Source organism: Cimex lectularius, unplaced genomic scaffold (genome assembly GCF_000648675.2).
Source record: "Cimex lectularius strain Harlan isolate CLEC.00 unplaced genomic scaffold, Clec_2.1 scaffold212, whole genome shotgun sequence".
Classification (NCBI taxonomy): domain Eukaryota; kingdom Metazoa; phylum Arthropoda; class Insecta; order Hemiptera; family Cimicidae; genus Cimex; species Cimex lectularius.
The window spans coordinates 603660-628422 of NW_019392965.1; the positions used below are offsets into that span (position 1 = coordinate 603660).

Below are 24763 nucleotides of genomic sequence, written 5' to 3' on the forward strand. Positions count from 1 at the left end.
TTTCGTAGTAGATGGTAGCTAGTGGTTATCCTAAGGTGTGGTTTTTTTATTTTTTATTATTTTTATTTATTTATTTTTTTTTGAGGGGTGAATAAGGATTTTAAAAATTCTTTCCTCCACCGGGACCTATCCTACTGTGGAACTCCTACAAAATAATAACCATTCCTTGGAAAGTGCACTTTTTCCTATAAGCGTAAACAGTTTTTTGGTGCCTCTGCGCGCTTCGCGGACCTCTTTTGGCCGGCTATTGCTCCACATTCATAACAGATATGTGCCGATGTCTCTGGTTCCTCTTGACATAGTCGGCATGTTTGCTTCTTTAGGTGGTAGTTAAGTTGCCGGCGTAGAGGCCTTATAATTTTGCTCAATTTTTGTCTGCTGAAGAGATATTTTCGTCTTCCTTTTTAAAAGATTTATAGTCTCTTAGCTTGCCTCATACCTGTTGCTTTTGTCGAGTGCTTGTTTTTCTTTCACCAGCCATATTGCCAGTTCCAACTTAACACTCCTGTGCACCTAGTTCGGGTCCCATGAATGAGAGGGCTGCCTTTTTGTGGCTATTTGGTCAGCCTGTACAGTACCGAGTTGACATAGTGTCATCGAATTTCCCTGTTATGATTGCTACCAGGTCATATACTTAACCTTTGGTATGATACTCTATACCTATTCAATTTCATTTGGTGAAAATAACATTTTTGTGCGTTTATTTTCATTTTCCACTGCTTGAACCACAGTTACATGGTTTTCATGTTTCTGGTTGAGACGACGGGATCTATTACAGTGAAGGCGGTGTCATCCTAGGTAGTATACTGTGTAAAGGATGGGTCCTAAGATACTCCCTTGGGAAGTCCTGCATCTTTGCGTTAGCCGGGTGATAGAGAGGAGACACTGAGTGTCTGTCGGGTAAGTAGGATTTTAGGATCAGGGAGGTAAAAGGTATTTTTTTAACAGTAACAGAGATACTGAAGTGCCGACCCGAAGGCTTGCTTCACAAGCCATGAGTTAGGTTAAGAGTGATGATCTTTACAGCGCGATGGCACTGGTGAATAGGCATAATGTGCGCTTTGGCAGGAGCTTTTATTTGCTAATTGATTTGACGGTAGGATGATGGATATAGTAGGGTGATGAAGTATTTTTGCGGGGAAACGTCCGTATAAGATAGTAAATTAAAAATGTAGGTAAAGTCTTTTACAAATGTGGAAGAATTTTGACAGTAGTTAAGTTAAACCAGCTTTTTATAGATAAGGGATATATCATCTCGGATAGCTTAGCTGTAGGGATGATAGTAAATTTTACCCGTAGATTTAACTGTTCTTTAGTGAGACTAAACGCGATTTGTAATAAAAAAAAAAGCATACACGAATCACCTTAAATAATTAATATATTTAAAACATTTTTATTTGCGTGTCTATAGGTTCATTAATAAATCTGTTGTTTTTAAAGAGTGAAACGGAAAGGTGTGGAATCGAGTAGGCGCAGGGGATAATTGGCCATAATAAAACTTGTAGGGTTGAATCGGACCTTTTCCCCCTCGGCCCTTTTCACGCGACAACATTCGAGCATTTTGTCACGAATATCATCTATAAAAATCACGTCTCGTGGTTTTACACGAAATCCACTTAGTTTTCCTCCCCTTTCGCCCGAAACCATTTAATATTTGATCTCAGTTGAAACGTAGGGTCTGGGATAAAATGATATTTCGTAATTTTCAAAACATTTCGGATTTTTCTGGTTCGTCTACGCCACACTGAAACGTCTGGCATGGGGAACTAGCGAGGAAAGACGGACCCACCGAACTAGAAATATATCAATCAGTAGACTAGACAAAAACAATCCACATTGCTAATAAACGCTTAGACAATTTGAACTTATCGACTTATGTTCACTATACTGGGTCCTTCTCTTCTCGTTGGTTTGCTTCTGTGCGTTTCGTCATCACGCCTTCTTCAGAGATGCATAATAATACATAATCGTTCCACTGACAAGCGAGCCTGAATACTATCGCGTCCTCGTTTGGTAAAATCGGATGACTTTCCATATCCGGTTCAAAAACTACAAAGGTAGGTTCTAGACTAGGCTACAAAATAGCTCTTGTTATTTTACTTGTATCCTACATACTACTTACATACATCCATACGTCTTACAAATTTGGTCTTCCGATTTTTATCCGTTCACATCACTGGCACTACCGTCAGCACTACTCCCAAGAGTTGAGAGGACACATGTTTTGAGAAACCAGCCTAGGCTGGTACTCTTGCTGTTGATGGATTAAGTAAGGGGAAGGTAGGTCTCTTGACCAACGTCGTTTAATGCGGCGTGGAGAATAATGGGAATGAAGAGGAACACGCCAACTACCCGACAGATCTGCTCCGTATATCCAAATAGGTGGAATTATTTTTGGTAAACTGTTTCTTTGTTATGGTCTTGTCTGATTTTAGTCCTAGCAATCTTCTTAGTTGTCCGAGTCTTCTTGTTCAGTTCTTGTCGTTTCGTGTGTGGATTCCATGGTAGCCTGCTGTCTACTACAGTAGTTCTTGTTGGCGTATAGTCTATAGGGCAAGGCTGTTTTTTGACATAATTTGTGTGCATTTGTCTTCGTTCATTTCAATCTTCTACTTTTCGCATCATTCTTCGATGAGCTCGAAGTGCTTCTGAATGGTGGTAGCTAGAATGGGATTCGCGTTCGTACATAATATTGCAGTATCGTCAGCATTGGTTGAAAAGGCGGTGTTGGAAAGGATAGGTAGGACAGCTGTATAAATTGTGCTCAGGATGGGACCAAGGAACCTTAACGGACGACGGCTTGGATCGGTTTGATCTCTAAGAACTCATTGCCGCACCTTACTCTGAAGTAGCGATCTGTTAGATAGGATTCCAGGATTAGGTAAAAAGGGTTGGGTGTGATCTGTGTTAGTTGGTAGAGAATACCCGATCCTAAACTCGGTCAAACGCTCGGCTGATGTCTACAAACGCGAACAATAAGGCATCTACAACTTTAAAACGTAGTTATATTGTGGAGTGGCAAGGACGGAAAGGCCGAAGTGTACTTCCATGGATGTCAATGTTAGGTATCGATTATCGCTCGTATTTTACCCTGTTTCGCTACAGCAATGTTTTTGAAATCTTTAACTCTGTCTGGCACCGCTACAATCATCCATTTTTTTGTGGGCCCATTTTGGACTAGTCTACTTCTCCTTTGCCCAAAATTCCTTTAGCCTAGATTGTTTTTATAATTTTATAAATTGTTCTTTCTGATTCAAACTGATTCAGTGATTTAGTAATAAGAAAATCAATAGAGGCTAGATGAAATGTATTTTAGCATCTCGTTCTACCACACTGTCTATTGTCTACTGCCTCCTACCTACTAGATATCATATTTATCACATTTGGAATGAATAGAAAAGAAATGTCAATAACTCCATATGCTGTATTAAATCAGCGATATCGCGTGGATGTGCTGACAATTCACAAACAAGAATTATGATATATTTTTTTGTTTTCAAATTAATCAACACATTAACACAAGGGCAGTGAATGTTTCTTTCCCGACGTTTCAATGGATATTATGTAAAATTATGATTTCGTATGCATTGGCAGTATAATAGAAAAAAATCCTCATTCCTCGCTAAACAAATAAATCCGAAGCCAAATGAAGTTGTTTAGTGGCAGTAAATCACCCCAGACTGCCGAGTCGATCTCGTCCGTTGTACGGGGGCGGTCGTTGTGGGTCGCTCTTATGAATGTTGAAACGGATATAAACAAATGTATTTTCGTTGACTGTTTTCCCCTAGAAATGTTGTTAAATATTTGTTTGCCGCCCTCTTATTAACGGCGTTATCTGTTTCTCAAAAACGCCGATAAATCTTCCTCTGCTTATTTTACCAGTCCGTTACCTGGTGTATTTTTTTATTCGATTTGTTATTGGACGTATGAGTCCTTTGTATTTACGTCTTTGTTTACAAACTCCACTACGGGACGTTATTTATAGCTCTAATGAATAAATTTTTTGTATTTGTGTTCTCTCATTTCTGGGATAACACGATAACACTGGCACGCCATTTATTCCCATTTTCCTGCGGCTCCGGGTAGCCTTTTACTCACTTTATTATCGGACGTGTAGCGATTTCATAAATAAACAAATATATTTTTTAAACCTTGTATATCGAAAGAACGCGCTAATCATTACGCCCTTAAAAAATGAAAATTGAAGAATAAATTGCCAATTTGTATTTTGTTTTAACCTTTTTTGATAATTTTTTTACGACACGAGATTCGTCATATTTTTTGCACCAATACTAATCTTTAGCAGACGTCAAGGAGTTTTTAACCCGCTCCCGAGTAATATCGAGTACTCTGGGGTGAGTATGTCTGGAGAGTATTAAAAAAAAGTAAAGTATTAGGGCACTCTCGACACGACACGCAAGGATGGCACAATTACACAGAAGACAAACATTTTGAGCCCTGAAGATGATCTCAATAAAGATCGAAACGTTGGCACGATAAAGAAAATGTTTTTCTGAAACCTACGTCACACCAGACCGCATCTCACGATTTCTAAATAAGTACGATATTAGAAGTGAGTGAGTTAATCGCGCCCTGTTTCTTCCTCCTCATTGTATATTCTACAAATAGTCATATCACTCCTCTGAGTTTAACCCTCTATAACTAGCAAGTTTGCCAGCCTTGATGAGGGTTGTTTTAGCATACGTTTACTTCATCTAGTGCTCCTAGAATTTAACCATTTCTCCCTTTGTACTTTTTGGATCCATTCTGTGATGGATGATTCTATGTTTGTTTTTATTATCCTAATAATAGGTTCAAGGCTATATATGGTCTTGCAGATCCTCCTCTGGCCAGTGTGTGTGCTTTTCCGTTAGCCAAAGTTTCCTTATGCCCTGGTACTCAAGATATTATCAGGTTGTTAGGTTAGGCCAGGTTTTGGAGATTTTGTGTGCATTCACTGACTACTTTTGATGTGATGGTTTTGTATGCTTTATATCTAGGCTATCCGATCTTATGAGTATTTTTGTCAGGTAAGCTCTTTTAAGATTTTCCAAGCCAAAAGGCACTTCTAGTCTCTCGGAATCCGGCTAAACCACGGGAGACCACGCTCTGAGAAACGTCAACCGCCTCTGTGATATCCACTTGCTGGTGACCTCGATAACTCATTCTCACAATAATATTGCGAATATCTTGTTCAAGACGATGTCCTTCCATGATTAAATAGAACACAAGTGGTTTAAAATGGAAAAAAGACGAGAAAAGGTGCTTGTTTACAAAATGAGTAATCTTCAAGTTTTCTCTTCTTAAGTAAATCCGTTATTAAAAATGAGGATTAACATTTTTTGGTTTTTGGTTTGTATTTTCTATTTTTTTATCCAACTAACAAGATTGTATCGATTAATTTAATTAATAGTTTATTAAGTTTATATTCAACCGAAGAGCAAGGGGCTATAAGCACATCTGCATATAGCAATGATTATTTTTTTGTGTTTTCGACCCTAACTCCTCCTTCAAGGATCGATGGCAAATCATTTGAAGAACAAAGAAAAAAGTGTGGGGCTTAAAAGGGTATCAAATTACTAGTGTACTGGTTTTCTCGAAAACTACACAACCTTGAAAGGAAAAACTTTTTGTAATCGTAATCTCTTCATTTAATTTAAAATTGTAAAATTATTCATGATAGTTTTTCACAAAAAATCAATAACGCATAAATTGAGGAGTTAATGAATAATTGACGTACGGGCAAGAACCGAACGGAACAGAGTTTAGGAGTGTAAATCATACTGGTTCTTTAATATTTATTGGCCAGTTAAGGTGGAGAAATAGGGAGATTCAGCCATACGGAATGATTTGGGGGAAATAATTGAAAGAGCCGCTCAGTCGGAATGATCGAGGAAGCAAAGGGAAGCGAACTAATTAATACAGCGGTAAAGTTTGGTAATTCACATTTGAGGTTCGTTCGCTTTGCAGACCCGGTTAAGTAAATTAAAAAGAAAACGTTTATTACTTTTTTTTTCTATTGAGGCCTTTTTACGGTTTTCTATGTCACATCTGGAAGGACTGGCATTTCCAAGTCTGATCAGATTGGATCTGTTTAACTTCCACGAACGATCATAAACCATTCTTATGTTCCTTTTATTGTCGCATGAATCGGTTTTAGTGGTCGGTGATATTAGACTGCCCACATACCTGTTTGCGTGTTGATGAAATAATACTAAAAACCCATTAAAATTTCGTTTTTTTTTTTTTTTTAATTAGACAAAAAGAGAAGTTTTTGAGTGAGTAAAACAAAGGAATGGATATGTCATAATGATGATGAGGATACTTAGAAGCAGATATTTTGTATTCCCCATGCACTACAACTGATTGGCTCACTGTACAATTGTAGTTCTTTAGTTCACTTAATAGTATTAGGTTATTGACTGTTTTTCCATAATCATCTTGGTAACCTGTCTCCATTGGTAGCTTTGCATTCTAAGTTGGCAGTTTTTTTCCTCCTCATTGCATAACCTAGAAACTGGGTTGTGTAGGTGTTTTCTTAAATGCCAGGATCGCTATAGTTCTATCAATTTCTTGAGTTTGGCTTTATAGCTGTAGCAATGTGCTAGTATTTAAGAGAGTTCTCAAGACAATTTGCTCTGGACCCGGAGAGTCTCTGTTCATTGTCAAAAATCTATTTGTGCCCTGGCACCCATGATATTGTTAGTTTATATTTTCTAAGCTTTTGAAGAGTTTGGTATTCATTCACCGGCCTCGTTTTTAGAGATTCCACGACAAACGATTCTCGATGTACAGTCCTAGATACCGCTCCTTGTCCTCCGTTGGTAGGGATATACGATTGAGGTAAACTGGACGAGGGTTCTCTTTGCTGAGAGTAAAGGTTATGTGGGTATCTAATCTTGTTGTGTGCAGAATTTTATTCTTAACTTTTCACACCAAGACTCCAGTACTGTGATGTATCCTTGAAGGTTTCGAATGGAAACGACAGGATCAGAATTAATTGATAGGACAGTGATTCAGATTGGGGGTTTGGTATGGGATGTAATCTGTGTACACCAATCCATGTCATTTATAATTTATGGGCCTAAAACTGGTCTCCTCTGGTTCGTCTGCGTGTTCTTTATACAAAATTCCTTGGTGCCCTGTCAACCAAGAAAGTATTTGGGCACAATCACAGACATTTTTGGTTATTATGTGATAATGCTTTTAAATTATGGCTGTATGTTATAAGAGGATGATATGAAAGATGACGGTTACTATTATATTTCCTTCCTACCTCAATCTCCATCCATGTCTTATATGAACACATGGACATAGATGGAGACTAGCTGCTTTTAGCGAGGACAGTCTCCATTGACTGATTGTTTCGCATTCGATGATAATAATAGGTGGATGTTTCCTTTTCGTTGCATAACCTAAAAAATGGAGTCAAGATTGAATATACCCATGTTGTGTAGCTGTTTTCTTAGGTGCCAGTGCCCTCTATATAGCTTTATTACTCTCCTGAATTTTACCCTGTTTAACTGCAGTGATTCGCCAATGTTGACGAGGGTTGCTTTAATCAATTTACTGGGTCGGCCAGATCTAAAGTTCGTCCATTTTTCCTTTCGCTTTGTTGACCCTTTCTGAGATTCTATGTTTGATCAATCTTGTTATCCAAATTGTAGAATTCGAGCCTATAGTCGGACAATGAACAATTAAAAGATTTATTTCCAAACCGCCAACAGAAGTTAGCCTTGTTTCAGTTTTCTCTGCTGAAATCTTTTATACAAAATGTTTATTATCCCTTGTTATAAATGAGACATGTCCTGTTCAAATTGGGACAGAGTATCTTAAGATTTCGGAAGCACGACGAGTTCGTCAGCCGTGAATCGGGTCGGATTCCATGCTCGACTTTCTCGAATTTTTGGAAATCCAATATTTTCAACCAAAAAATTAAATTTAAAAACCTCAAACTTGATAGCTTTTTATCAGGAAACCTCACTTCAGAATCTTCCTAGTTGTTATTCAATGTGCTCGCAAGAATCGCAGTACCTTTTCTAATGTTCTATTTTATAGCTGAAATTTACGGAGGTCAAATTTAAGTCATTACGTGAATTTTATAGGATTCTAAATTTCTGTAAATTTTCCTGTAAATCACTGGAATCGTTTTGTAAATTATCGCCATTTTAGTCATTTTTGAAAAAAATCGCAGGAAAAGTGAACAATTTGAAACGGAAAATTAACTATTTTTTTCCACTTTTTTCCACACTTTTTAACTATTTTAATTTTCCAGAAAATTGGTAATGTGAATTTTTTTAGGGCAAAAAAAGAATATCAATTGTTTCTTCTCAAAAAAAAAAATGTTTCAACTATACAACTTCAGAAATACGAGAAGTTGTGGGTTTTAAGAGCCCATTTATTTTAACAAATCTCAAATTAAAAAAATCATTAAATATAAATTAATTTTATAGTACCCAATTAATTTATATTTAATTTTTCTTCAAATGCAGGGATTTAATTTACGCTTTAATTTATGCTTACATTTCATACCACATTGTAGGTTTGTTTGTGTGTGTGTGTGTGTGCGTGTTTTAAACAAAGGATTATTTTAAATTAAAATTCATTTGAATTGAAAACTGGCGTTCCTTACCCTTTGATGCCATAATTTTCTTTGATGATCGTTTTAAAAACTGTAACGTTTATTTTGTCGAACTGTTAAATAATTCCAACTGAAGATGGAGAAATGCCTGACCGAGGACAATCAGTCTGCGAGCAAATGTTCAACGATTCTTGTATCCTTTCTGCTTTTCTCAGTGATTATTATAGTAGTTTATACGAGCAAATAATATCTACATAGAGCGACGTCAAATTTCAATATTTTATAATGAAATCTCTTTATCAATCCAATCTATCAATGTGTGCTTGTATTGAAATTTTAGAAAGTTTAGATTCTTATATTTGTTCAGTATTTTTGGTTTATACGTAGCACACTTTTACACGGATGTAGCAAACATTCATCAATCTTAAACACCTCTAAACAAATATGGCCTGTGTCCATCAGCATGATCAAATTAACTCAAAAGCCAACATGTGAGACAAGATTAAAAGATTAAAAGCATGATCCATATTGATGAAAGATTGTTATAGCAGCATTACGCAATTGTAATACACGTATGACATAACTGACCCAAGAAGATTTAGGGATTGTTAATTGTTAACATGAACAAAACTGTTGCTCTGTGGACCAATATAATACCTTACATCTCTGGAAGAAATTTTATACCCAGAATAATCCGCCAGCCTGAACTAATTGGGACAAAGGTCTGTTCAGAGTAGGGAAAAATTCGGATTAGCCGAATAACTGCAATAATGCAGAAAGAAGCAGTTGAACCGGTCTGATTTATTAACGAATGTTCCGACACACGTGTACTTTGAATCAGGCCAAAACAACTCTGCGATATGCTCTCACCTCATTTGGCCAAAATTCTACTTATGCGGTTCTGCACTGAAAATCCAGAAATATTTCTGAAAGACCCATTCGGAATTGACTGATGAAACTAAACTAGGTTTGTTGTGAGATGAACCTCTGGTCATGCCCAATCACCTTAGTACGACAGAACAATTCGTATTAGTAAAATAAATACATTAATGGAAGAAACGAGCAGTAAAACTGGTCTGGATAATAAAAGAATGAATTTATAGCAAATCAGGTGGTACACGTACTTCGAAAAATAAAGTGGAAGTTTTGTCAAAGCTGGACAAGGGTGATGGTGTCTTTAAGTCGTTTCTGATCATTTTGATCCTCCTTTTCTTACTGTTTTGGTTTGTCGGATGAGTTTTAGTTTTCTCGCCATCGTCAATTTTGAATAATATTGATGGTTAAGACCTAATACTGACGATATAGTAAAGTCGAAACGCGTCTGACTGAGAACATCCACCATACGTTTCTTCCAACTGGCATTATCTCTGAGTTTTACATATAAATTTGTAATTATTACATTCCTATATTAATTATATCGGAGATAGCTTCTGGTTTGAACGGTTGTGATTGTTTTCTCCAATGTTGAACAGTGCGCAGATGGCTATTGTTTATCAACAGCTCGGTTTACGACGTCCGCCATTGTGCTCATTTCTGATCTGTGATATGCATTGATAATGATGGTAGTTATTAATACAGGATCAGCCAAAGTAGCCAATATATTTTTGTAGGATCAAAAAATTATTTGGCAATCCGATGAAGTTGTTAAACATAAAGTGGCAGAGGGAAATCTGAGTCCGTGTTTCTAAGGTTCAGAATCAGACCTGTTAAAATAAAGGAATAAATTTCAAGAGATAAATGGGAAAAAAATTTCCAAGTGCTCGGCATTCGTTTAGTTACCAGTTGTTAAAATACCATTCGGTGTAATGCTCCTTAGCAGTTAATCATCACAAAAATGCCCTCCCTTCTCTCTATTCAATTTTCTATTTCCGGTAGTTAATTACCAAGCAATTTGACACCTAATGTAAAAATATGAGTGGCGGACGGTCTAATTACAAACCTTTAGTTACCCCAATGGGTTTCAATTACCGTTTTCCTTCTGATCGATACTCCAATTATGAAAAAGGGTGCAAGGTCGTCGTTTATCCTAGGTTCGGTTTTTAGATCCAGATGTAAATCAGGAGTGTCCCTACCCCGCGCTGGTAAACACAAGTGTCTAATTACCTGTGATGTATGTGGCCACCCACATGCAGCTCGCCTTAAATCACACCAACATCAATATCAGTCTGGAAACAGAATTATAGCTGTCTCTTACCATCTTAATTAGCTCGGGTCACCCCCTCGCGCCCCCAGCAGCCGACCTCCCCAACATTTCTTTCATTCCGTGTTATAAATGGTAACAACAACAAAAAAAGAAAAAGAAAAAACAAACAAATATATAAGAGAGAAAAAAATGGGCTCTTGCCGACTTCAAAGGCATAACAAAATGAACCACTTTAATGATGTTCAGTATGTTTCTTTAAAGCGTTCCTGAGGTTCTTTCTAACAGAATCAAATGCCTCCACCCTCTTATCAGTCAATTTCAAAGACCCCCTATTAATCAGGCCTCTTTTATTCCATTCCCATGCGATACTATTATTAAAGTTAACATTTATTGTAAACGTCTGGTTGTTAGCCCAACTTGTTTATCATATGCTACGCTTTATTTTATTTTCCCAGTGTAAAACATAGGCTAAAGGATATTTTATAATGTAAGATATGGTAAGACTTGCTTGACAAAATCATGAAAAATGAACACGATATTAGACAATATAAATGTATATAAATCATATTTAGCAATGAGAAAAATATGCATTAAAGTAGACTCCAGAATCCTTTAAAATCGTTTAAACGTAATAATGTATTATAAGTCAAGGCAGAAAAAAGTACAGGATTACATTAAATTGCTCAACACCGACGATGTACAAATGCAGAAGCTGGTCTGATAAAAAAAAAACACGCGAGGATAAGTGTCAAAACTAGGATGATTGAACACAACACTGTAGATGGTCTCATGCAGAAACACGTCTGACAGACAAAACAAGCTTGGATAGGCGGACCAGGATGTTCGAACCCAACACTTAGGTAGGCCGTCCACTGGAGCCGTTTTCGGCCGAACTTGCCTCGGCCGTTGCACGGCCGAATAGGGCCGGATGATCCAAAAGCGAAGAAACGAATGAGCACGCGTCCATTAGAACCAATTCGTTCGGTCGTGTTAGGCCGTGTACGGCTGAAGCACTTTTCGATCCAAATAAAGTTGGATTTTCCAGTCCTATTCGGCCGAATGGTTACTTCGACTTCAACTGTCAACCACGTGACATCAAACGCTCACCATTGTTTAACGCCGTTCTTTGCTTTTTGCTTACCTTTTCGTTTCGTTTTCATTTCGATGGATTGCGAAAAATTGATAAGTGCGGTTGAGGAGCAGGCTCTTGGGACATCTGGATCTCTATCTTCGGAGAGATGTCCAGCGTAAGCTGTGGTCAAGGATAGCTTTAGAAATGGAAAATTTCCCTTTAGAAATGGAACTTCCAATATTTTTGTTTATTTCTTTCATTCCATTTGTATGTAAACTAAGAATTTTCGAGCAGCAACAAATCTTCTACATCCATTTGGGCTGTGTCGTGAACTGACGAAAATCGGCTACAGTGGACGACGGCGTTCGGCTATATTGCCGGTGGTCCGTTTGGTCAAATAGTTCGGCTGTTGAACGGCCGTCGTAGTTGGGTTCCAATAGACGAGCAGCAAGGCAAAACAATTTCTGTGTCCCTGCCCACCTTACGCAACTGGGCGGCATGAACATGTATTTGTCCCATTGCGCAATGTCTTATAACTTTCAGGTTCACAACGTGCGCACCTAGCAGTCAGGCCTTATCACACGTTTAGTTTCTCAAGTTAGGAGCGACTCACGTCCGCGCACGGTTGGCTTTGCGTCAGCCGGTCTCCCACGCACTCCTTAGATAGAGAAGACAGCTCTATCTCCCTGGGTGTAGGCGCTCCGCTAGCGTCGAAACCTCCGAATGCGCTCCGGCCGCGGTTTCGTTTAAAGTCGAATTTCTTATCACCCCCCAGAGGAGACTGCCTTTGGTAAAGGAAGCACATGCAGACACAACCGAACAACAGGTTCTTCTCTAGGTACTCGTAAGGAGTCTCACTAGTCACTAGTAAAGCCGGGAACACACTTACAGGATGCAAAGCTTGGACTTAGAACGATATTTCGGGGCCCCGTAGTTCATAGTTAAACAAGATTCTAAAAAAAAATTTCTTGAATAATAAAAGCCTGAATACATCGTTTCTTGACAGAGTTTACTGCTCTCAAGAGTTCCTCCCGCTTCGCTTGGTTTCTTAAGAGTGCAATAAAAAATGAATCTTTGGAATTTTTAATGCCATTTCAATTGATCCAATAAAATTTACAGTAGGTTTAATATTTTATGAGAAACGGTGGCTTTATTCGAAAAAGTTGTGAATAATTGAAATGGCCTAAAAAATGAAATAACTCGGATCCAATCGAAAATAGGACTTTAGACAATAGACTTTTTAGTCTGACTTGTAGGATAACCAAGTGAAGAGGGATGAACTCTTGGGAGTAGTAAAAATGTCAGGAAACCATGTATTCAAGCTTTTATTTATTAAGAACATTTAATTTAATTTTTAGTTGCTTGTTGTTTTTTCATATGTTCAATTATATACCAAAGAGTCATTTTTGAAGTCTCCTTTGTAATACTTTCATTATTTTAGTCCATCCTTGATGGTTTTTATGTCAGGGAGTCTGCATGAGACCATCTTCAGTGCTCTATCTGATCTTTCTCTTTTTGAGACCTATCCTCGCGTGTTTTTTTTTATCAGACCCTCTTCTGCATTTGAACATCTTCAATATTGAGGAAAAATGTATTTTAATGTAATTCTGTACTTTTTCTGCCTTGGCCTAAAATAGATTATTCTTCCTTTCGTCTTCGCGCAATATCTTTTGAAGTAACAGCAATATCTTCCCATCTCCCGTAATATCCTCTATAAGCAGCCAATACAATTTGGGCAAATGTTCTTTTATATCTGTATACAAAACACACGATTCCCCACAGTAAGCAATACTCTTTGTATATTTAGCCCCGAGGGAATCGTCACAGATGAAAGTGAGAGGGGTCGATGTAAGAAATAAGGGGGCCGGCGGAAGCCAAGAAATAAAGTCTTGGGTGACTGAAGGAGATAAAACTGAGAATAAAATATTAACAGCCCGATAAAAGTTATACAACTATCGTCTTTGGCCGTAGGTGCGTTGCTATCCAAAGTGAGTACTATGCATGCAGAGTAACCGTTACCGGCCCTGCAATTCCGTACATAATCTGTTACCTTGACCGCGGAATAATTACTGTCCACACTCTTTTTATTTCCTTATCGGCACATAACTTTATTAAATCCCAGCCACTTTAAATTTCATTACACTTCATCACCCCATACTTTTGAATTTCCAATTAACTAACGAGCTCACTAGGTAAGTTTTACATTAAGTTGTCAGCCTTTGTAATAAATGGCAAGAAGACATAAAAATGGGAAACTACTCAAAATCATGTACAGATTGTATTTAATATCATGATTTTCTATACCAGGATTAAATTTCATTGTAGCTTTAGTGGCTGTCTTTTGTTTACGCTTATAAAATTTTCCTACCTCTTTTTCACAGACTTGATTCAGTTAAACCCCGTTATATCGTATTATCAAGGGAATGAAGGATATGTACGATACATCGAAATGTGCACTAAATCAAGATTATAGTATATCAAGAGTAAATAATGAAATACCGAAAGTTTCAATTTTTTAGTGAATTGTTTGTTAGGAAAGTTTTTGTTTTGTTATATGTGTATATGTAATTTATACACATTATTCAATAGTGTGAATTGCCCAGAACAAACAGAATCCAAGTTTGATTCCCTTAAAAAATGACGTGCTCCATTGATCAATTTCTTAACCTCTTTAGGACTGATACATGGAACATCTTCTTCTGGTTCTTCGTCTTTTTCACCATACACGTCGTCTGTTTCAGTAAAAATTTTATTCGTTTAGCATTCCAGTAACTGCAACAACATCCTCAAAATTAATGACTGAAAACATTTTATTCTTCGATTTCTGACTGCAGATGCCATCCGATGAGGGCTTAGATTCGGAAATTACAAATTCTGAAGCCATGGTTTTGTAGTGGCCGTTATCTTTTTCCATGCATTGTCGGCAATGTTAATTATACTCGATTCAGTTGCATCGGGGGATACAAATAAAATCCTGGAAACACCCACCATTGATCACAATAGACCCTTGTGGTCTCTGTGACATGGAGCTCGGTCGACGCTTAGAAAGAAACAACCCCTACCCTTCGTTCATACGTTTAACCCTTTCTTGCCCAAATGTTGCCTCAGGGCCACACTAAACATAGCAAATTGTCAAAAGCTTAGCTAATCCCTGCGTTTACAGTGGGTGCAATGTTTTTCTTCCTTTGGCAACACTGATTTTTTGGCGCAGATCTAAAATCTCCATCTTGGCATCTTCTATCTCCAACATGGCACCTCACCCCACCATTGCAACTTGTACGGATTGTTTTAATGGCCAAATATAAAAATTGTCATATCCGGTTTATGATTCAACCCTTTCTTGCCCAAATGTTGCCTCAGGGCCACACCAAACATAGCAAATTGTCAAAAGCTTAGCTAATCCCATGCGTTTACAGTGGGTGCAATGTTTTTCTTCCTTTGGCAACACTGATTTTTTGGCCCAGATCTAAAGTCTCCATCTTGGCATCTTCTATCTCCAACATGGCACCTCACCCCACCATTGCAACTTGTACGGATTGTTATATTGGCCAAATATAAAAATTGTCATATCCGGTTAACCCTTTCTTGCTCAAAGTTGCTTCAGAGCAATGCCAACTTTAACAATTTTGTTTCAGGTTAGCAGGATGTTTTGTTTCTTCTCGTGTATTGGCAACACTGATCTATTTGACACCAATCTAAACTTCCGAGATTTTCCACTAACTTTTTATCCATATTGCAAAACTTCTCATTGATCTAAGTCAATACTTAAACGGTTAATTGGGATTTCAATGCTAAAATACGAATTATAAGTCGTTTTATCGACTTCGAAGGCAAAAGACCTCGATGGAACTGAAATGCATTGGTTATGTACGATTTAACGTGATTTTTTCAAGGGACCAACACTTCACTACAAAATATCAAAATTTCACTGTATCTCGTTTTCCGAAAGGTTCAGTTGGCCTTGTAAACTATAAATGATTCTCATACACTGCATCTCGACTCAAGAACCCTCCGTCCATCCGATAAATTAAAGAAATTGTATCGAGCATTCTCATCCTTCACGCCAGGCACGTTAATCTAAAAAAAACGGTGTTTTGGTAATTTTCAACGATCCGAAAGCTATTGAAATCGAGTAAATGAAAACTAACCATTTGACCAAACAAAAGGAAAACAATCTACTCGGATAATAACACCCTTTTACCGAAAACAAGGGCAATTAAAGTGTTAATCTTCGTTTACGAGCAGCTTAATTGGACACGCTCCGCTCAGGGAACAAGATTCTTTTAGTCGGTTAAGCGTCATTTATATCTAGAAATATTGAAAACCATTTTTTTTAAATATATTTTGTAGATTTATCGACCAACTTATGCAGATAATGTTCTCTTGGTCGCTATCCGGGATGTGGTCAAAGAAAGATATTTTTAATTTTAAATCTTCGCCTTTCCGAACTTTATTGTACCTTCTTCAGGGCTTGATTTTTGCTCAAAAGTATATAAACTTAAATTCCTTTATTTTCATGTTAACACTGCAAATCTTTTCACTTTCTTCTTCACTTTTTCAACTAATGACTAGACTAATGAATAAAAATATTAGAGACAGTAAAAAGCGTGTAAATAAAAATAAAAACAACGATGACTAGTGTCTTCCGAAAGTTTCCGTTTCCGAAGTTCCGAAAGCTAGGCGAAGATTTAAAATTAATTTTTTTTTACCACATCCCTGATAACAACCAAGAGAACGTGTTTTTAATTTTCACCAATCATGCGGTCTATTTTACATCTGTAAAACAACTGCCATAGTAAAAATGCTGTAATAACAAAACAATTAGCATGGAAAACATGCGAGGAGAACTCAGCCAGTGAATAAACCTACTATAGATATAATGAATAATGACGATGAAAATAACTAACTTTTTTCAGTTTTCTTCGTTAGATCGTGTGGGGATTCCAAGTCTGTCTGTTATACATGGAAAAGTCCAAGGTAACACAAAGATCATTGCAACCGTAGAAATAAGAAAACCACTCTGTGAAATGAATCAGCTCACCACCCAGGCTCGCCAAATTTACCTTACTCATAATTCCATGCATAAACTTCGGCGGGTTTTTCGAATTTCGGTGTGGCAGGGCCAGGGCTAATTGCCACGACGTTGGAGCGGTGGCTGAGTGGTTAGGGCGTCCGACTCGTATTCGGCACGCTAGCGGTTCTGGATTCGAATCCCAGCACAGCCCATGGCTTTTTAATTGAGAATAGTATGAAAAATATTTTGTAAAGTGGTTTGACCCTTCGTCTGCGACACTTAAGGATTAATTGGACGTAAAGCCCTCCTGTATGACAGAAAAATTGGGTCGATCTCAGTTATTTGCTGCGCTAGCGGCCATAGGTTCGCGGGAGTGCCCATAACTTTTTAATTGTAGAACTTTGTGGTGTTTAGTGACCGATAGTTAATGGTTATTTCTGGGTCTGGTGTGGCGTAGTTTTTAGAAAACATTTTCTTTATCGTGCCAACGTTTCGATCTTTATTGAGATCATCTTCTGGGCTCAAAGTGTTTGTTTTCTGTGCGTTGATGTGGGCACTCCCAACACGACACACAATAATGACACAGAAAAACAAACACTTTGAGCCTTAAAGATGATCTCAGTAATGATCGAAATATTGACACGATAAAGAAAATGTTTTTCTAAAACCTATGTCACACCAGACCGCATCTCACGATCTCTAAATAATAATTTTTAACTGTAGTTTAATTGTATAGTATGAAAAATGTATTGTATAGTGGTTTAGCCTCTCATCTGCTACACACAGCGGATAGTTGGACGTTAACTCTCCTGACTGGTATGACTCTGGTGAAGGTGGTGAAGGATATAGGCCCAGAACCTATACATGAGATAAAAAGATCAAACACATCCATCTCAGAATTGGAAAACACAAAAGAAGTGGGCGAACTATAGAGATGCCAGACATAGTAAACTGGTGAATAAAAAACACTTGGCAAACACATTGCTACAGTTAGACATGGTCAGTGATAGACAGGCAGAAGTCACTGGCATCTGAGGAAATCTTCACAATATTTGTACATATAACGATAACGCTATTTCAAGGTTATGCCATAAGAAGGCATAAACTGCCATATTGTCTTCGAATTCGCGGCATATCCTAGAGTAACAAGACGACAGTCAATGACTTAATACTTCATAGGAGAAAGCTCGAGCTAGGAAAAGTACAATAGGACTGAAGGCTGCAGTGCTTAGCACAAATCCCAGCTACCTGGTCATCATCAACATCGTCACGATTTACACCAAAACGTGCTAAATCTCATACAATCCGGCCGTGTAACTCTGTAATACTGGTGCGACCATCGCCGGTCTTCCGTCCGTGAAGACTCGTCGAAAACCGACGACGGATAAATATATGAGTGAGTTCCACGGAAACTCCCTGTGGTGACAACATAAGTTTTTTGTCTAAAATCTTTTCACTTGAATATTATTTAATATGGGAGGATTATGGGCCGGTAAACATATGAGTCCCTCTGCGGCTTTTCCTTCTGTTTCTAGTATTTTGTTTTACACTCCATCTACGTAAATTAAGTTGATCTAAAATACTAGCCTCTCCTAGGTTGGAAGGTCAACTACAGAATAGACACAAAACATATATATATATATATATATATATATATATATATATATACATACATTCACACGCATTTGCATAACTTTGCTTTCGTTTTATTAAAAGCAACTTTTATTTTGATTAAGGAGCCAGTTTAGATTCAGAGTGCGCGAGGCAGGAAAAAAAACATTTCAGCTCGATTGACTATTCAAATCACTAGTACATAATACAATTACGCAATCAATTATTTAATAACAACGTAAATATCGATTAGAAATTTTTAAAGGTTATGATTTATTGATCTTTCCAAGTGAATATATTAAAATTTGTTATGTAATTTAAATATTTACTTTTTCCTGTTGCTCGCCTGTCAATTTACGCAATCTGACTCAATTACCTACCAAGGTAACTATTTTTTCCAAATAAGTCCGAGAAAAATCTATTAAAACTTGAACCATTTGAAAATCGGATCAGAAAAGCCTTGGAAATAATGGGGTTCTGCTTTGAGAATGGGCTTTGCTCCAGGTGGATTACGCCGCCTTTGCGACTTTATATTTCCACGTACGATATAAGATCACATACTTAGAAGTAGCTTAGGCCTGAGCTTATCTGTAGCACCCCGCACCATTTGTTTTGCGTTTAATCACCCTTAACACCCCACTAGTCACCAAATGTGACAGTAAAAATTCTGATACCGACTACACAAGCCAAAATCGATAAATAATATATCGGACTTTTAGCAGACTTCCTACTTTGAAACACTGCTTTTATGATGATTATGACGATTCTAATCATTGTTTATCCTTTTTTTCAGGAGGCTCAACGACAACAGACTCCGGCTAATTCCCGATCTACTTTTTGGAAACATGCCACTTCTCATCCGCCTGTAAATTTTTCATTTATTTTAAATAGTTTATGCCAAAAAATTGAAAGTAAATAAATCGACGAGCTGGATTTTTTAAAAATACGGTTGGACCATTACCAGCCAAAATAAATAGTAGGCAGATTCTAATGATCGTTCGATTTATTATTAATTTTAATGTTATCTCCTTTTAAATCTTATTAGCCAATACAGTTAAATATAAAATACTAGATTTTCAATCAATATTTGAATTGAATTGAATTTATTTGGCATGACATTTTCTAACAAATAATTTGCGTACAAATGTATTTTTGATGGAAAGTGCGTCCTCTTTAGCATATCTCCATTTGTGTACCATACCTCCTGAAAAACATTTTTGTCGATGTTGATGGGAAAAAGTTCACAAAAACCAATCAATATTTATAATTTATTAATCGTTCTCAATAAATCGGTTAATGTCCCTAGCAGAGCATGTAGTTAGAAGTAAAGTAAGAAGGGAAAATTCAAAAGTGAGGTTGGGATGGGAAGTTGGTGTCCGAGCGGATCGAGGTCACGATAGCTCAAGTGGTAGAGCAGCGGCGTATCTAGCCGAAGGTCGTGGGTTCGAATCCCGTTCGTGACACTGACTATTTTATCTCAACCAAAAACNCGACCAAGACCCGAGTGGTTAAATGCCTGGGTAGACTCGTACCCCATCCCTAAAGGGTCCGGGACTTGGTCGGTTCATGTGTCCTGCATAAACCTCTTGGACTTGTTCACGAACCCCAAGATTTTGGAACATTTTATCTCCGGGAGTGATAACCAATACCTTACTTAAAGATTAATTAAATGAGTAAGAAGTAAAGTTTTTTCAAGTTGATTCTGGAGTTAGACAGGGGTGTGAATGAATGAATGAATGAATAAATAAATAATAGTATTTATTTACATGGAATACAACAAACTCAAAATATGTTACAAAATACTTTACGGCATGGACAACAGTCCGTCAGCCGGAGTTGATATGAGCAAACACAGAATAATAATAATAATAAAAATACATGAAATAATTAAATTAAATTAATCTATGAACATACTATAAAATACTGCGATTAAATTAAACAAAATTAAAAAAACAAAATAAATGAATAAATCAAAAACAATAAAAATAAAGCAATACTAGAGAAGAAAATCGAAGAAATAGTAATAATAAAAGCTAACAAAATAAAGAGATATTGTAAAACATTAATAATTAAAGTGTTGGACTAGCTCAAATCTGTAAGTCCAAGCATGCCGAGCAAATCTGATGAGAGGACGACACAGACGGCCATCATTTAACATTGCTATGAGTGCGGGTCTGGTCAGCCTCGCCAGGCCAACGTGCAGGTCGCGAATCTCTGCCAGAATCGAACTTTCGGCGACAAAATGAAATGTGTTTTCCTCCGCTCTGGAATTACATAGAGGGCACAATTCAACTACTTTTTCCATCCATGGAGTGTAATTTAAAAATAGCAACTCGCATCTCAATTTAAATAGCCAGCGGAGCTCTCTAAGCGATGGACCACACGACCGGTCCGCAATCAGGCTGCATATGCCAGCACAATGATCAAGTTCCGGATATAATGTAAAACGAGACGGGACTACAGCTTTTTTCTGAAGCTCCTCATGGTGAAGATTTCATTTTACTCAATAAGGTGGCCAACTGGCCACTCCATAATGACATGTCTTCCACAGTCAATTCACAATCATATCTCTGAGCCAGATCAATCCAATTCCTAAACCAGAAAGTTTTGGCTTTTATTATTTCCAAGGCAGAGATTCTTGGCAATCTATGAGGAGGTAACCTCAACATCCTTAGGCAGTAATCAAAGTGTAACTTCAATGTGAACACTTTAAGTAGATCGACCTCCGTTTCGAGATAAACCATATGGTTTGGAGCTACCGATGGAATACCAAATAATTTTTTAATAAAAAAACGCTGGAACTTCTCAATAACTTCGAATCGTTGCGAACCCCAACCCTGAGCTCCATAACAGACTACGGAAAGACAAACAGACTTAAAGAGACCGAACTTAAATGGAAGAGGCACTAGTTCCTGGGAAAGGAAAACAGGCCAAACTCTATTAATAGCACGTTTAGCTACGGAGACCCTATCAAGAAGATGCGTGTTCATTGATAATATCGGAGTTAAGAACACACCCAAATACTGAGATACTGTCTCTATTGGTTTCCCATTAAAAAACCACTTTTAATTGGATGCAAGCCGACCGTCCGAACGAAAAACTAAACATTTGGTTTTATTTAAATTAACAGAAAGATTCCATAGGTCACAATAAGCCACCAGTTTGTCAATATTTTTTTAGAGCGTTACAGGATTTGTATACAGGAAAACCACATCGTCTGTACATTAGTATACTGACTGACACGTCACCAATGCGAACTGCACCATCAAGTACAGAGGGGAAGGTCATCTAGAAAGAGAGAGAACAAGAGAGGACTTAGCAAACAACCCTGCCTGACACCTGAATCTACCCGAAAAAACTCCGAAACTCCATTGCTCCCATGCACCGCTGATAGTTGGAATACAACGATTTTAAAATATTTATAAATTTGGTAGAGGCACCTAAAATACAAAGTTTGAAGTAGAGGGCTCTCCGGTCAACTCTGTCAAAGGCGGCTTTAAAATCCACAAATAGGCAATATAACTTTTGACCTCTTTTTAAAAATCCCAGCTTGATAATGTTCATTAAGGTAAATAAGTTATCAATGGTGGAATAACCGCTAGACAGGGGTGTGTATTAAGCTCATTTCTTATCTCCATCTTTTTGGACGATCTACCTAAGGCTATGGAAAGCGGGGACCGAGCTAACAATATGAAAGTCAGTTGCGGATGTATGCCGATGACGTCGTTATTATAGTTTAAAACCCCTTGGTCTTCAATTAAATATAAATATTTCGAAAAATTACAGCGACCAATCGGGGCGCTTTGTATTTTTTGTCAGTGCAACTATCTTTTTTCCTTACTGACTCAGTCATCATCCATGATCTTTTAACATTTATGTACTGTATGCCGACTACGATAAACTCTCTTCTTAGCTCTATCTGTCACTGTCGATAGCGTTGATGGTAAAAGAAAATCGATCTATGTTGAGTACTTGTAACACGTTGATGTTCAGCGAGTCGTTATATTGGATAAGCTGGGGTCTCTTTCATCTAACCAATTTTTAATATGTAGTTATGACATAACACAATGATTTGCATGATAGAATGAAGTGACAGGTCGATATATCTTTTCACCTCGACTCTATAGAATATTGAAACAAATTATCGAATATTAATTTATTAGATTGTTATGGCATAGTGTCGTTTTGTTGCGTAAGTTCCAATTCTAAATTTGGATAAATTAATTTATTAGACCTATGTGGTTAAACTCAACAAACTGAATTGTACACTCAAAAAATCTCGGTCACTTTCTTCTCACCTTTTCATATGTAAATATGCTTTGTGAATTTTCCTCTCGCTAGTCATGATTAATTTCTTAAATTCTGGCTTTCACGTTCTAAATACTCCTACAAGTCAAAGTTAATGTTCAAAGGAGAAGTACTGAAATAAAAATGTTCAACTTGTGGGGGATTTCAACTGTCATGTGTTTCAAAGCGTGAAGTTGTGTGGAAACTGTCAAATAAATCACCGTCGGACGAGGAAAAGTTGTGGTATAAAACGTTTAAAAACAATAAAATCTCGACTGTTAATTAAATCTGTTTTATGCGAGGAGAGCGTATGACAGGGTCGGAATACCCTCAAAGTTGTTCACACGTATGAAAAGTCAACAATAGAATTTAACCATAGGAGGCCTCTCAAAAGTAACACGAAGGGTACTGAGAATACAGGACAAAGTTTATGTAAATTCCGTTTTTCCTAACTGCTAAAGCTAAGCAAGTGGGTAGTGATGGTGTATAGGTGCCTCTGACATATGAGAAAATCCTTTACAAAAAGGATCTATTTGATAATGACCCCATTATCGATTATGGAATCAGGAGGAAAAACTGCCATATTATATTCTAATACAAAGCAACCTTGGATAACCTAGGATACCAAAATGACCATGTGTAAAGAATAATAGCAGTACCTTCTTCTTAAAAGTATTGACTTGAACCAAACCAGAGAACTAACAAAAGTTACCAAAAAATGTACCAAAAAGCTGCAGCAATCATCAGCATGGATATACATTTCATATAATTGTGCGCGTTGTCTATCAGGTGATTCAGTATAACAGACATTGATTCCTTAGAAAAGTGGGAGCAAATGTTTTCTGTCCAGACATGTTTAGATTTTAGACTTACATTGTTGAAACTGACAAATTCTTTCTTCGCACATAAAATAAGGGTCTGAAAATGTGAGCAACTATCGACTCGTGCAATATACCCGGATGAGTCTATGAATGTGGAAATGAGAGAAAAAATGACTTTTGTAGAAGGTTGGGATAGATGTTATCCCATATATATGATAATCTCACTCGGTCTGCTTCACGTTGGGCAATTAGCTCATTCAGAGGACGAATCGAAACCTTCTTTATAATAAAAAATCAAAGACATTTCCAAAATTGTGACCGGAGGACGGAAGTGATTCGATTAGAATCAAACTCATAATAATTTTGACGGATGGTTATGGCCCTTTCTTGTCTCTAATTTCGAAATTTAAAAGTCCGTTAATCAAAATTTCACCATCAACATACTTTCTACACGTGCAAATAAAATTTTATCACGACTTCTCGGATTTTCTGTCTTTCTACTTGTGTATGTTGCTAATGGTGTCATTCCCATGACATAGTTTTCTTCCGGCAAATTAATCCTTCTTAATCAACCTTTTTTCATTTCAAATTAAGCTTTTTTAATTGCAAATTTACCTTTTTTTTAATTTAAAATTAACCATGTTTTCCGTCAAAGTAACCGGTTCTTTAAAGTTTAATTTAATTAATTACAATTAAAATTCAAAATTATGTAAAATGAAATATAAAAATAAATTCTTCTTTTTTATTTGATTTGCATTTTGAATTTTTTAAATGATTATGGACGATAAAGATCTTGTTGATTGAGTAGCCCTGGGGTTTTTGACAGTATGATGGTTCCTGAGAAGACAGAGATCAAATAATAAATATTTCTCCCATGTTCCTGGGTGAGGAAAAGCCAAAACCTGAACATTTTGGTTCTGGTCAAAATCCTTAAGCCGGGAACACACCCGATGCAACGCCATGCAACGCAATCCTACTCTACGCTCTGCGATCCTCAGTGTCCAGATTTTCGTCGGGTAGCATCGAGTACAGTCGAAGACAAAAGAACCGGACACTCATATTTTTATTCAAACTACATGTATTATTGCCGTTATATTAATTATAACATTATTATTTTAATATAAACCAAATTAACCGAGATCAAAAATTTATTAGTTTTTATGTAAAAAAAAATAATTTTAATGGTTTGGTAGAAAATTGATCAAAACACCGGAATACCATTTTTTGATATAAT

At 37.1% G+C, this 24763-nt stretch overlaps 1 protein-coding gene across 2 annotated transcripts in view; it reads left to right on the forward strand.

Moving 5' to 3' along the window:
- Positions 1 to 24763, forward strand: part of LOC106664739 (protein slit) — a 456738-nt gene that overhangs the window by 395571 nt on the left and 36404 nt on the right. For both annotated transcript variants that reach the window (XM_014390718.2, XM_014390719.2), the window contains exon 4: positions 19215 to 19286. In XM_014390718.2, coding sequence (XP_014246204.1) covers positions 19215 to 19286 — 72 coding nt within the window. The remainder of the gene's footprint in view (positions 1 to 19214; positions 19287 to 24763) is intronic.